Source organism: Haliotis cracherodii, unplaced genomic scaffold (genome assembly GCF_022045235.1).
Source record: "Haliotis cracherodii isolate W230 unplaced genomic scaffold, xgHalCrac1.p SCAF_4, whole genome shotgun sequence".
NCBI classification, from domain to species: Eukaryota; Metazoa; Mollusca; class Gastropoda; order Lepetellida; family Haliotidae; genus Haliotis; species Haliotis cracherodii.
In genome coordinates this window covers 66434276-66448059 of record NW_027266297.1, presented here as the reverse complement: position 1 = coordinate 66448059, position 13784 = coordinate 66434276, and the positions used below count along the sequence as shown (strand labels likewise).

The window sequence follows — 13784 nt, the reverse complement described above, 5'->3', positions numbered from 1 at the left end:
TGGAAAATACACTGAAATATTGGTGTCACAAGAACTTTTTTTGTTGAATATATTTTGTGGTGTATGCGACCTACAACGTGTTGATGTTAATTTTGACATCAGCGTTGGGCCGTTAAGTTGGACTTTTCCACCGGTGTTGGAGGAATACGCACACATCATTACGCTGTCAACGCCAAATCTGTTTATTTATCGCAAAACGTTCAACGGCGACGTCCGTACATCCTGGCGCTCCCATCGGCTCGATGCACCATTAATGTTGTCTCGGCGCACAACGGAACATGCAGACCGCCTCCGTGGTCAGTGGTAGAGCGTCCGCCCGGAGAGCGGAAGGTCCGGGGTTCGATCTCCGCTCGCGTCATACCAAAGGACGTTAAAAGATGGTTAATGTTACGCTACCTGGTGCTCTGCATTTGAAGTGCTAAAACAAGGTCGGCTCGGAGTCAGTACATATACAGTGCCTGAGTGGGATATTCAGTGTTAACAGTGGCATGGTATCTCAGTGGGCTTAGCACTATAAAATCTACATTAATCCACAAACACACACACACACACACGTGCATGCACATCGCTAATTTAGTGCAATATCACCTTGAACGCGGCGTTAAACCACATTTCACCTCACCTGAACATGCAGTCCTCCAACGATGCATGGTTCATTATGCTTTATACGTGCGTGCTCGAAACCACCGACCTCGCAGTTTCCGATTTTTTGGCCCGAGACCAGCTTCATGGCGCCAGTTTCGCCACATATTCCAAACCTGAAACTGGTGTTGTAGAGGATGTTGCCCACACCTTTCGCAAAAGAGATATAGCCGTTTGAATAGCTGAGTGAGTTAAAGCCGCTTTGAACAGTATTCCAGTTTATCACGGCGTGTCAGCTTACTGAGAAGTAAGCCCGAAATGATGCAGGTCCCTTGGTAAAATGGGTATGGTTCTGACAAACTTAGAAATATAATCGGGACGAAACAGGTTTCGTACCCACAATCGTAAGTTTCTGGCTCGCTAAAGGGAGGCAACTCTGCACAGCGAGTTGCGGCGTCCTAGGCGTCTCGGTTGAACAGTTCTTAACAGACAAATGAGAATCCGCCACTTTCATAGCCCTATTCGTGCGTCACTCCCGCAGCTGCCATATGGTGTTACTGTTCCGTGTTGCAACGTTAGCGTTAGGTATTTGGTCTTTGCTGCTTTTTATGATTAGAACATTGACATTTATTGGATAGCAAATGATATATATTCATTCTTCACATATCGTGTTTGTGTAGTCATTCATATATGTATCGCAATATCACGTGTATATTTCATGAGTATTACTGAACTATCTTACATGCGGTGTTGAACTCACAAATATCCGTCGTTATCCTTAGATATACGGATACCCGAGATGTCGGGAGGACAGACGGCGATAATTAACATAGCAGTGAAGTTACTCAGAATTTCAGATACATTGTTACCGCAGCTCGCGCCACGTTTACCCATTCAATTTTTTTAGATTCTGCGACTGGGTGGGTTTAACGCCCGATGTAAAAATGTTCACTCATGTCGGAGGGCCAATAAATAGGTAATGTTTCTTGAACTAACAGTTTAATGGGCGATGCACAAAACCCAGTGGTAGACTGTCGAGTTTCTCCCTTTCAGTAGCCAGGGACCCACAATGCTACAAAATATTTATCCAATCATCTTCCATCTCCTCTGGTAGGTATACATCATGGCGGCTCTACCAGTTGTTTCAAAAGCCAACTTTACATGCTAGCTGAACTTAAATGTCATTCTTGGAGTGAATTCATATACATGTATAATAGATGTGACCTGATGTACTACTAACACAAAGTCCTTTGACTGAAAACAGTATCAAAACATAACTGGTTGTCTTAAACTAATATTCGTAATCGCTGACAGTGACTCAGCTTCAACATTGGTTGTGGTCGAGATAAGATAGCAGGTAGACATGGAATCAAAGGGAGTTGCTCCATCCACATTTTAGACCAATTGTGAGTTTGGATCCCAAAGGTGTCCAAATGGTCAGTCACAGGAACTACTCTGGACATTCACCGACCATCAATTTGTGATGCCTGCGTACAATAACCCTTTACTCCTCACAACTAAGTCAGATTGTATGTAAAAATATTTATTGGTAAAAAAAAAGAAAAGATGATTCTTTCATACTCCATGTACTCACCCTGAAATGACAAAAAACATGATTAGTACTTTTTCCTCAAAAACAGATTACATGTATTACTAGATAAACTATTAAGTAGATTGCATGCAAATTTTGAATGAAGTAGTTTAGAGATGATTCCTGAATATTCCTAGTATGTTCGTTATTTGTTTGGTATCCAACGTCTATTTCACTGCTTTCTCATGATTGAAAAACTTTGGGATTGGATCATGCTTGGTGATTTATTGTACAGTTGTTTTGTACATGTAAACTAAGTTCATTGAATTAAATCATTGAATTAGTGGTACCTACTCTTTATACAAATCAGAACAGAAATACAAAAACATTGATTTTGAACTAGCATATTTATGAAATAATTAAAATCATAACACATGACAACAATATTCTTTTTCCTTTTATTTGTTTAGTTTATTTCTTTCTGCGTGTAAGTATTCACTTCGTTACCAAAACAGTATTTGGCAAATAGAAACATGGTTAGTTACAAAATCCTCATGTGCTGAGGTGAGCTTCTCACGTTACCTGTTTGAAATTACATGTATCCATGGTAACCTCTATGGTTTGGGGGCTGGTTAGCTGCATACTGCTTCATATTCTTTGTAATAACAGGAACTCAGACTCTAAGGTCTGTCTTTCTTCATTATGATGCCTGGGTATCAATTCTCTTGGATTCATAAAGCACACGAAGCCATATCTAGCCAAGGCAGTTCAAATTCACAGTTGTGTTTGGATGGAGTTACTTCCCCATTTATCTCAACCAGGAGGCACCAACTTGTTCTAGGCATGGACTAGCTTTTTTCAAACACATTTAACTCTCTTTGTGTTTTTCTAATTAACATGATTAATATATGATAGAAGCAAAAACATTCTAAAATTTACAATCAAAGTTTGAGAACGATTTTATTTCTCATTCAAGTAGTTCCTATGGGAAAAATGCTAAGATTAATCATCTATGAAGTGGAATGTTAAAATAGCAAACACAAACAAAAGATTAGCAAAATATTCTGCAAGTAAAAAGGTTGTCAACTTTCTTCAACAGTCTTCACAAATCTACAATGGATATTATCAAGTTCACATGTGAGTTGTTACATAATTTCTTACAGTTTATTTGACTTAGTTAGCTCAAGTTTATCATTCCCAAGTATCAATGCTAAACTAGTTGCGTATTTAAGTCTAGCAAATGAAAGTAGAAAATACTTACATCCATTTGTGAATGAAAATTGACAACCCAGATGTAAATTTCAATTTAATAATTTCATTAATTCCTTGACCATACTTATTTAGTTTCAACAAAGACATAAATGATTTTAAAACATTTATTTTACACACTGAAAATGACTTACGATACAACATTGTAGCGTTTATAGCCTAGTTACAAGTTCACATGACTTAAACGCCTACTTTCAACAATGTCCAATGATTTGTTTTGATGAACAGTTTTATGCAGAATTAAGCATAGTCCTTAAACTGTATGAAAAATTGTTCACATCTTAAAGGGTTTACAACCTAATTAAGACGACTTGAGTATCTCATAAGATTAAAAGCTGGCACGATAAAACTTGTACAGTCCAATTGTCCATGTACCTCAATTTGATACACAATGTCCACACAAGATGATCGACGATGAATGATAAGACGTTGGGCGCCTACACCAACTGACTGGCGTGAAGCTAGCACTTAATATCCTCCTCGCTGACTGTAGGGATGTGATCTGTACTGGCCCTTGGCCGCCCCACGTGGCGCAGTCTTCACTGGACCAGACCCTGTTCCCCAACTATCACCTGAAAAGAAAACCACCAATTATCGCCTGTCACCTGAACACAGTATGTACCATATGCAACTATTTGCCCCAAATAACCCTTCCAGCATAAATATTCTCCAGCTATACCACATCTCACATAAGCCTCATCATCTGACAATGTACTATTAGTCAGCACGGACAAATGTAAGACCAAAAATGAAGCTTCTGGAATGAATGTGACAAATATAGGAGACTACAAGGACTGTTGAAAACCCAAGCAGCACTATGACATTGTCTTGCTCTATGACCAAGTGTTGAAAGTGTGGACACTCCCGACAACCAGCAGAACACTGGAGTCCGCAGAGTGTACAACAGAAATATCCGCACACTGGAACACAGTCATCGGAGAAATTATGTCATAACAGAACTGTTATTACACAAAATGCAAAGTTAAATCATTTTCCTGCATTTGTTTAAAGCTTGTCTTAATTCCCAAGAAACTTTCTGTCAATAATGAAAGGTCACCAGTTCAAACAAAAGAAGTTCTCAAAGGGCATACAGAAAAAGTGTGACCTTGGTGAGACCCACTTCTATGCTCAAATTACTTGCACAGAAAACGTCCATGTTACGTTTGAAACTAATGTAGAGCAAACCAAATTGGAAATCCATGTGCAAAAACACTTAAAAAAATGTTATGGCTGCCAATATTAATTCCACAAGTCAGACCACAAACCTTCCAGGTCGGGCTATGGAGTAATGGCGGAAAGAAGTCTTCAAGGACAAATCAATACATGATGTGAAGGAAATTAATGAATGTGACAAATATAGGAGACTACAAGGACTGTTGAAAACCCAAGCAGCACTATGACATTGTCTTGCTCTATGACCGAGTGTTGAAAGTGTGGACACTCCCGACAACCAGCAGAACACTGGAGTCCGCAGAGTGTACAACAGAAATATCCGCACACTGGAACACAGTCAAAAGAACAAACGCTTTAAAAATAATAAATTTAAAGTATTGTAAATGTTCTAATAAATTGTATATTTATATACTTATCCTATCTCACACTATGCATTCTCAATTCTATCTTAGAGGGAATGCATAGTGTGGGATACATAGTGTGAGATAGGATTGAGAATGAGAATTTAGAATGCATAGTGCGAGATAGGATAAGTTTAAAAATTAATGTTTCATTACTCTAAAAACTTGATATCTAATTTCCAATACTATCATAACCATAACTGAATAATTTACGTGAATGCTATAAAAACTATCCCCTACATGATAAAATGAAGGTTTTTGACTTAAAACCAGTCTTAAAACCTTATGTAAACATTCTTCACGACCCTTCAAATGCCACAAACAAAAGTATCAACATTAAACTATATATCTAGGCATAGAATATGTTTAAAGTCTCTTTCCAGACTGGAAGGGATATTTAGGGCTTCATTATGTTACAAACTGTTCCTTCTCGCCAGCCGCCCTGACATCTAGTGATGAAAGCAAGGCTATGAACCTGTAGTCTCACCGTAGTCTTCATAACCACCTGCAGCAGACCCTGATCCATGCCCATAATCAAAATATTGGGTGTCACTGAAATAAACATTGAAAAATAAAAGATCTGAACACAAAATGTATCCTTATTATAATTGGAGGAACACCAATCTATCAAGGTAGTTACAAAATATTATACAAAAAAATTCATCTTCATGATTTGATTAAGGTCTTCATGTTGAGCATCAAGACTTGTCTCGGCAATTTATGCCCTTGTGTGTCCACACCACAAAACCAATTAGTCAATTTAAAAACAAACTTATATAAGTACACTGGTTGAACAGTGTAATTACCTGGTCACTGGATGTTACATGTTACCTTTAAGGATAAAAAGAAAACAAAGAAATGTTGACACTGTTTCCAACATGCTGCACTTACCCTCCTACTTCTTCTTCATTGAAGTACTCCTGACTATGTCCACTATACCTCTGTCCACCATAACTCGAGTCATACTCTGGCTCAGTATACTGTTGTCCGTGGCCATAGTCTTCATAGCCACCCTGAGCAGAGTAATCCTGCCAAACAAATACAGATTTACAAGAAACTCATCTCAATATTAGACTAAGAACATCAATGTTACAGTGTTTGTTTGTTGTTGTGGAACGCTGCACTTTGCCATGTTCCAGCTTTAAGATGGCAGTCTGTAAATAATTAAGTCTGGACCAGACAATCCAGTGATTAATATCATGAGCATCAATCCATGCAATTGGGATCGATGACATGCATCAACCAAGTCAGTGAGTCTGATCATCCGATCCCGTTAGTCGCCTCTTACGACAAGCATCGTCACCTTTTATGGCAAGCATGGGTATTAAAATAAATTAAAAATTTCCATGACTACTATGACTACCAAACTACCTTATTTCTGGCCTTACTGAAAGTGTTTAAGATTTTTGGGCAGGGGGTTGTTGTTTAACACCAATTTGGATACAATGACATGTATCAACCAAATCAGTGAGTCAGTTGCCTTTTACAGCAAGTAATGGGTTGCTGAAGACCTATTCTAACCTAATCTTCCAGGGTTGAAAGAGTTTAAGTAATCATGTTGAGTGAGTGAGCGAGTATGATCTGCCGTTGCTTTTAGCAAAATTCCAGCAATATCATGGGGACACCAGAAATGGGCTTCAAACATTGTACCCATGTTGGAAAACTAACCCAGGCCATTGGTGTGACGAGCAAACGCTTCAACCACTAGGCTTCCCCACTGCCCAGTAATAATGTTGAAAAAATGGATTATTTGAATAACATTTGCCAATTTAGGCCATTCTCAATGATGACTTTACTGCAAAATATGAACTAGAGCACAAAACACTTCCTTGAAAAGAATAATGGTCATGCTATGTTGTCTGTACTCACGCCTCCGCTGTAGTCATCATAGGTCTGTTGTACAGGCTGTGGGGGTGCTACTGGGCGGCCACGGGGAGCACCCATGCCTCCTCGCTGGGTCTGCCCTCCACCACGTGACATCCCCCGAGACGGTGGGCCACCACGAGGTGCTCTCATAGAAGGACCACCTCTACTGAAACCAGAGAAGCTAAACATTATTACTACATGATACTTTCTCCTTGTCATAGATTCGATAAAAGATTCTCTATCCTGAATTCTTCAGTTGTTTAAATACTGAGCATTTATTCATTGAAACAAATTTCTTTATGCTATTTTATAGGGTGATATAAATGTCCAGTGTCATATATGCAAGTTACCTTGCGCCAGAGCCTGATGTGCCAAGGTGACCAGCTCCACGACCTCCTCGTGGGGCCCTGTGATAGTTTGATTCCCTGGAAAAAAAAAATCACACAAGTCATGATAGGCTGACAATTTCCTTTTACACAACCCTACCAGAGAGTGAAATTTCATTCAGTACATTAGAAACAAAAACTGTCCCATTAGTTGTTCCCATGTTCGTTGGTTTTACTAGAGGTTCCAGGGGTTTATCTAGACCTGTTCAGAGGACGATATTCCACCCAAAGACATGCACTCAACCAAGCCTGACCATCCAATCTCATATGTAGAAGAGTGCTGAGATGTATTCTCCCCACAGGGTCGCTGTGTAGGAACATTAAATCCCATTACACATCACAAATTTATGCAGTATGGGTCACGAGTGCTCCACCATGCAACTTACCCTGATCCCGCAGGTGGGGTCATGAGTGCTCCACCACGTCCTCCACGGGGAGCCCCTCTGAAGTTGGGTCCACCAGGAGGTCCACCAGCACCTCCAGGACCGCCACGGCCTCCTCCACGGGGTGGGGCCATACCCTTCTCACCATTAGACATGTACATCATATCTTGAAGTTGTTGCTGACGGATATCATCATTGTATTCCTGTCAAGGCAAGATGGTGTTTTTTTAGCGTCAGTCATTGAGGACTCGCAACTGGCATTTACTTTTAACATGGAGGCCAAAGGTAATGATTCCCAGTGTTTTCAAATTAATTTGAACTATTTAACTTTAAAAGCTCTGTATTGACATGAAATCAATTTCTTTCAGACTAGGTAAGGGCTACTGGTATCTACTTAACATCTTCAAAACCTTCATTCATTCCCACATGCATTTACTTACTGGCTGTAAGAATTTCTTGAGTTCTGCTACTGCGTGTGCCAGTCTTGCGTAGTTGTCAGTCATCTCAGAAAACACCTCCACAAACACATGCAACTCATCATTGAGGTGAGCGTACTTGCCTCCTTCCTTCCGAAGTTCATCCTCCTGCAACATATTGTTACCTTAGCAATAGGAAATGGATGCATTACAACAAGAAATCATATTGGTTTCCAATGACCTACAACCTTTTTGAAAAAGAAATGGCCTTGGTACATACATGGCAAAACAGTTTTTCAAAATTTCCTCACAACGTCAAGGGTACTGCCAAGAACAGTTACAAATTTAAGTTTAAGGTACATCCATACACTGAAATACACTTCGAATTGCAATGCAGTGAGTTACCTTGGCTTTGTCTCTCATTGATCCCTTCCCCAGGATCGACATCTTGGTACCGGTCTCCTCCTGTAGTCTCTTCAGGGAGCTTCCTTTGGGCCCCAGCAATTTGCCAACAAAGTTGAACTGAAACAGATGACAATAGAATATATCGTTATGAATATAATCAAAACAACATGGCATGTTTCCACAATCCCATTAGTACTTTTCAGGATCATAAAATCATTTACACCAATTCTGTCCTTGCAATGATAACAGTATAAGGACTATTAGTGCGACAATGAGTGACAATGAGATTGCTACTCAGCTGCTGCAAACAATAAGAAAATAATTTTGTGGGCATAGTTTGATCATGTCAACAGTGTTAATCATAACAACGACCAGTGAACTCATTACTGTTAAATTTATAGGAGTGTTGTCTTGGAAAAAATTCATTCATATAGAAGTTCTTATGGATGTTATTTAGGTACAGGCAATGTAAATGCACATAACTGCGCAATTATGGAAACCAAAAAATATTGATCAATTGCTACTTTCTAAATGATGAGCGTTAACAGACAATCAGCATTTTAGCCGAAGGGAGTTTTAGGGGGGTAAGTGCTCAGTCTACCTTACATGATCTACGATACTATTGCTTCACCTTGCATGTTGCATATCAGAGTTTGAGGATAAGAATATTGTAGTTGTTTATTATTCTTAGTGCAAAATAAAAATTATCAAGTATTATGCAGTGAAAAACTACATGGTATCCCTTCAATGAAACTTGAAGTCAGTGTAAAACTTTAGTTTATTAAAAATGTATGTCATGTAATTGCTTAGTGACACTTTTTGGTAAAGCAAACAAGCATTACATATAAACAAAGTCGCTTATAGCCTAATGTTATGGTTGACAGTACCTGCATGGCTTGTATTAATTCCATTTTGCACATCTCGCTTTCATAATGAACAGACTTGTTCAGAAAAAAAAAACTTTCAAAAATATATTATCGAAAATGTTGGATTCTAGTAACTGCAAAATAATGAATACAATTCATTAAGGCAAACAGTCCGATTCGCCAAATACACGAGTGAATCTAACAGCCCTACTACTCACTCTTGGATGTTCTTTCATTGGAATGCGCACTCTGATGGACAAGGGCTGGGGGTTGTTTGGGTGCACCTCTATCCATGACACAACTCGTTCCTTCGCTTCTCCTTTCTCTATTCTGCTGATTTCTGTAAATACAACCATAGACACCATAGTACGAGTGCATTGACTAACGTTACTTGCTCATTTAAGGATGTTCACCTATTTGATTTTCTAATTGCGACCTAAATTTCAATTTGTCTAATGACTTAAATTCAAAGGTCGCCAAATGGCTACCTTGAAAAATATCTTGTGGCGACTAAATTCTATTGCTTCACATATGTAGACACAAACAAACAATTTGATTGACAGTGTTTTCATGGTCGCAATGGAACGCATTTACCGTACACATTGTCTGTTTAATTAACACTCCCATAGCTCAATGCAGCATTACAAGGGATTCAGTTACATAAGCTCTTTCAACACCTTCGGCCGGTACACCAACCAAGAAGCCTGGAGTCCCAGACACAGGTAACTCGGGTCGGGTGGGTCCTGAGCAGGACCCGGGTACCCACAGGACTACACGGACCCGTGGTTAGACACGTGATATATTGTTTAATGACAAAAAAACTCACTATAGCTCAGTGGTTACACTACAAGTCGCTTATGTTCGCATTTCCTTCTGACCATGCACACATACCTTTTGACTTGTATATGTACGTATGTATTGACTTAAATAGTTTTAGCCAGGGCTGCGGTAAAACAAATACCAATCAGACATTTTTTTCCCAACTCTTGAAACTTGCAGTGGATACCCGGGTAGAAAATCTGGACTCGTCCCAGCCCTAGTAGGTATATGGCTACTAGTTAAAAAAGTAAACTTTGAGGCTTGAAGATCACTGACTAAGTCTAGTTATGAACTGAAGTCAAATATTTCATTTAAACGCAGTCTCTGGTCTACTAAATCCAGACAAGTTAAGGCTAAACTGCAGTCGGACTTTCAGCACTAGCCTGAAGCATGAATCCATTCTATTCTAGGACATGCCATTTTATATACCAGTTGATGGCCGTGAAACCCAAAACCCATTCCATGTAAAAAATGACACTCAATATTGAAACATTTAATTATTTTCTTGTGTATAAAACAGAATGTTTGGATTGACAATGACAAAATTTATTCACACCTTTGACATACTAAAATATATTAAGTTCACAGCTTGTTACCAGAACAAGAAAAACACAAAATTTACACATCACACCATTCCAGTACTTTGACTTAGTTGCTGTAATTTGGGTTTAATAAAACACTAAGATATAAAGTTTATCAACACACCTACAATTTGAAATATAATAGGAACTTTTTAGGCAAAAACAAGATGCTCATGAATTAATTCCTGTATTAACTTACTACTTCGAAAAAAATATTGGACAAAGTATATCAAGTATCATAGGAATAATGAAATTCTATCAATGCAGACTAGTGAAGAAAGAAAACACTCAGAAAGCATCAAACTTTCCTTGTACATAAGATAAAACATCCAGGTCATTACAGAATTCACCTGACATAGCAACATGTGTGTGGACAACAGTTGTATATATGGACAACTGTTACAGTTAACACAAAGTAGCAAATTATTGAAAACTCTAACAAAGAAATCAATTTTTCAATTGTTACCACCACTAGCAACTGAAATGGGAAAGTGGTGGCAGCAGCTGTAACACAAAGGAATAGAGTAACTGCTGGAAGTTGAATGTCATCTTAATCCACCTGCATAAGATCGAAAATGAAATCCATTAATGAAGACAGATCTGTATTAAAACTTAAGTGTGAAAGTCTTTGTCTTAACCAAATGAGAATGGATGCACAGTCCAACACTGCTACGTTGCAATTAAGGTCATCTCGAAATAATAGCCTGATCCCTGCATATTCATCCTTTATCATTTACGGGACGTTGAACTCTGACTTTTCTCAATGTATACTAAAACACCAAGCTCAAGATTAAAGGGTCTAAATGATGAGAGAACACTTCTGTATGTAATCGCGCTAGGGAATTCCCAGGAGTGTGGAAGTAGTCCGTCATTGATTGCGCCATTTCAAGAACACGGTCTTGTGAAAAACGAACATCAAATTGTGTTGTTCATACACTTTAACACCAATTTAGCGGTCATGTGACGATCTCTCGTCCTATGGAAAAGCTGTGTATCATGTAAACTTCAAATTAAGAAATAATAAACATAATAAAAAGGATTGAGCAGCAACGCATACACAAAATTTTTTGGAGGGAGGAATACAGGTGGAAGTCTTTGCCCTTCAATGTTAGCAACTGTGAATAATAGCTTTTGCAATACACAAGCTTTTCAGACTATTTCTGTGGCCATTTTCACTTTACCTCTCGAGGCCATTCCGACAATAGTGACATGCGGTCAGCTTGACGTGCTACCAAGTAGCCTAGGCCTATTTAAAGTCCAAGAAAATGGACCGATCTGAATGCCTGCAGACGGCAGATGAGATTGACTAATATATAGCAAGGTGAAATGACACCTACCAGTGAAATTAAAAGATTTCCCTGATCTTTAACACTGTAAAAAAGCATAAAACTTCAGAACTTTAAATGAAGATAGTATTTCTATGGGAACCTTTACCCCTTTACTAAGTTCAAATTTAGCATGGACTAGGCCTATCGTTGTGTCTATGGCAAAAGAAGCTGTAAATTTTACGAAATAAAATAGTTGAACTGCACTTTTGATCAAATCAGGTTCATGTTGTATCGGCTAATTATATTTAGTCGCATCGACACGCAATACAAATCACCGGTCGGATGGTCTAGACCAAGAATCTTGTAATCGGTTTAGGCCTGGCTAAATTCGTAGCAAACAATGCATTTTCATAATATATTCAAGGCAAGAAAAGAAAGAAAACTATCTTAGACACTGAAGGTTAAGAATTTGAATGGTAAATGCAACTGAATACAGTAAATCTACCGCCTTCCCTTGTTATGCAAAGATTTCAATTTTCACTTTTCTGAACAATGGGCAAGGGGCAGCAACATGGCCGAGCACATGTCGGCGCACCTTAGCCCAAATTTACTGGTTATCTTACCTGATTGAAGCAGGCGCCCTGCGTGTGAATTTGGATTTGTTTGCCGTGACTCAAGCCGAAGTTCTTCTAGATAAGTAGTGTTGTCTTGTCCGTCCACAATCCCCATCTTTGAATCGTTGTTCGACATTTTTAGTTAATTTGAACGCTACTATACTGTTCCTACTTGTACAAACCGGCTTATTTCCTGACTGCGATCAGCCTTTTATCCCGCGTTACTTCCGATGTAGTTCGTGATCAAATAGGTCGTACTTGCACATCCACTCGCTGCAAAATGCAATTTAAAACTGCGAATGCGGCTTACACAGCTAACTGTTTTATTACATAAAAATATTTATGCAACGATCATATCAGCAGTCCGTCTTTATTCTGCGGAGATTATGTTATTCGTAATTGCGTGTATGAATACAATGCTACTAAAGTGCCACCTGCCTGGGAAATCGAATTTCAAGAACGGTAACTCCGCTTAGCTGCCGCTTGACATTTGTGATGCGTCTATTAGGCATAGGACTTATTGCACTCATTATTCGCCCCAACTCACCCCGAAAACATTTTTATTTTCTCAAACAGTTTCTATTTCATACTGAGTAGTAGAGATTGGATGTGAAAAGCCTTGAACTACAGTGTAAATATCATTTAACCTATGTCCTCAAAAATATATATTGTGTGAAAAAAAAATTTACGAACGGAGAAGATAGAAAGTACTCTCGTGCCGTGTTTACATCAATGAGTAACACCAGTCATTTGTTAATGTAGCAATATCCGAAAACATGGGTGGTGCTTAATTAAATGACCAAGTGTCTAGTCCTTGCGCTTGCTGATTACCGCCGATTACTACAGACGACAACACGAGAGGAGCTGCTCATGTGTGTGACCGGTGATTAAGTGGCCTTACCCCCTGGACCTCGCCCCTTTCTGGATCCGCCTGTGCATGGTTCACCTGCTACATTGGTTGCAGTGTCTCTGAAGAGGAGAGCAGTATTCGGTTTTATGAACTGTTTCCTTATTCAAAGTGTTCTTACAGCCAACAACGACGTTTTAATGATGTCCCGCCAAAGTCCGTACAACCTTTTTGTTGAAAGAATATTGAAAATCGTCCAGTTTACACTTTATTATACGAACATATGCCGAGATGGAGGTCCGCGCGAGCAGTGATATTCGAGGGAAGTCCTTGAAATGTGGAACATCAGTTACCAAACGTTCCGGGTGTTGAAGTCA

The 13784-nt window shown here is 39.0% G+C and overlaps 1 protein-coding gene across 5 annotated transcripts; it reads right to left on the bottom strand.

The window, feature by feature from the left end:
* Positions 1 to 2109: 2109 nt before the first annotated feature.
* Positions 2110 to 12795, bottom strand: LOC139479174 (KH domain-containing, RNA-binding, signal transduction-associated protein 2-like). Of its 5 annotated transcripts, XR_011654347.1 has the most exons (11): positions 12570 to 12795; positions 9497 to 9618; positions 8413 to 8529; positions 8032 to 8175; positions 7595 to 7794; positions 7173 to 7247; positions 6826 to 7003; positions 5848 to 5984; positions 5432 to 5508; positions 3758 to 3954; positions 2110 to 2177 (listed from the first exon to the last, which is right to left on the bottom strand). XR_011654347.1 is itself a non-coding variant. In XM_071261975.1 (10 exons), the coding sequence occupies exons 1-10, from the start codon at positions 12694 to 12696 to the stop codon at positions 3851 to 3853; spliced, it is 1281 nt and encodes a 426-aa protein (XP_071118076.1). In that variant the 5' UTR covers positions 12697 to 12795; the 3' UTR covers positions 2110 to 3850. The 5 variants fall into 5 exon arrangements, 4 of the variants coding, with proteins under 4 accessions (XP_071118076.1, XP_071118079.1, XP_071118077.1 ...); XM_071261975.1 differs by having other exon boundaries at positions 2110 to 3954; XM_071261978.1 differs by having other exon boundaries at positions 2110 to 3954; positions 6826 to 6985.
* Between the last annotated feature and the right edge of the window lie 989 nt (positions 12796 to 13784).

What these genes read in the sequence shown, in the direction of transcription:
- LOC139479174 (XM_071261975.1), bottom strand. Translation starts at nt 12,696, where the DNA reads ATGTCGAACAACGATTCAAAGATGGGGATTGTGGACGGACAAGACAAC. An exon ending in TCAAGAAATTCTTACAGCCA is followed by an intron (nt 7,795 to 8,031) that starts GTAAGTAAATGC and finishes TTGCCTTGACAG; the next exon opens with GAATACAATGATGATATCCG. An exon ending in ATGATGACTACAGCGGAGGC is followed by an intron (nt 5,985 to 6,825) that starts GTGAGTACAGAC and finishes TTTGTTTGGCAG; the next exon opens with GATTACTCTGCTCAGGGTGG.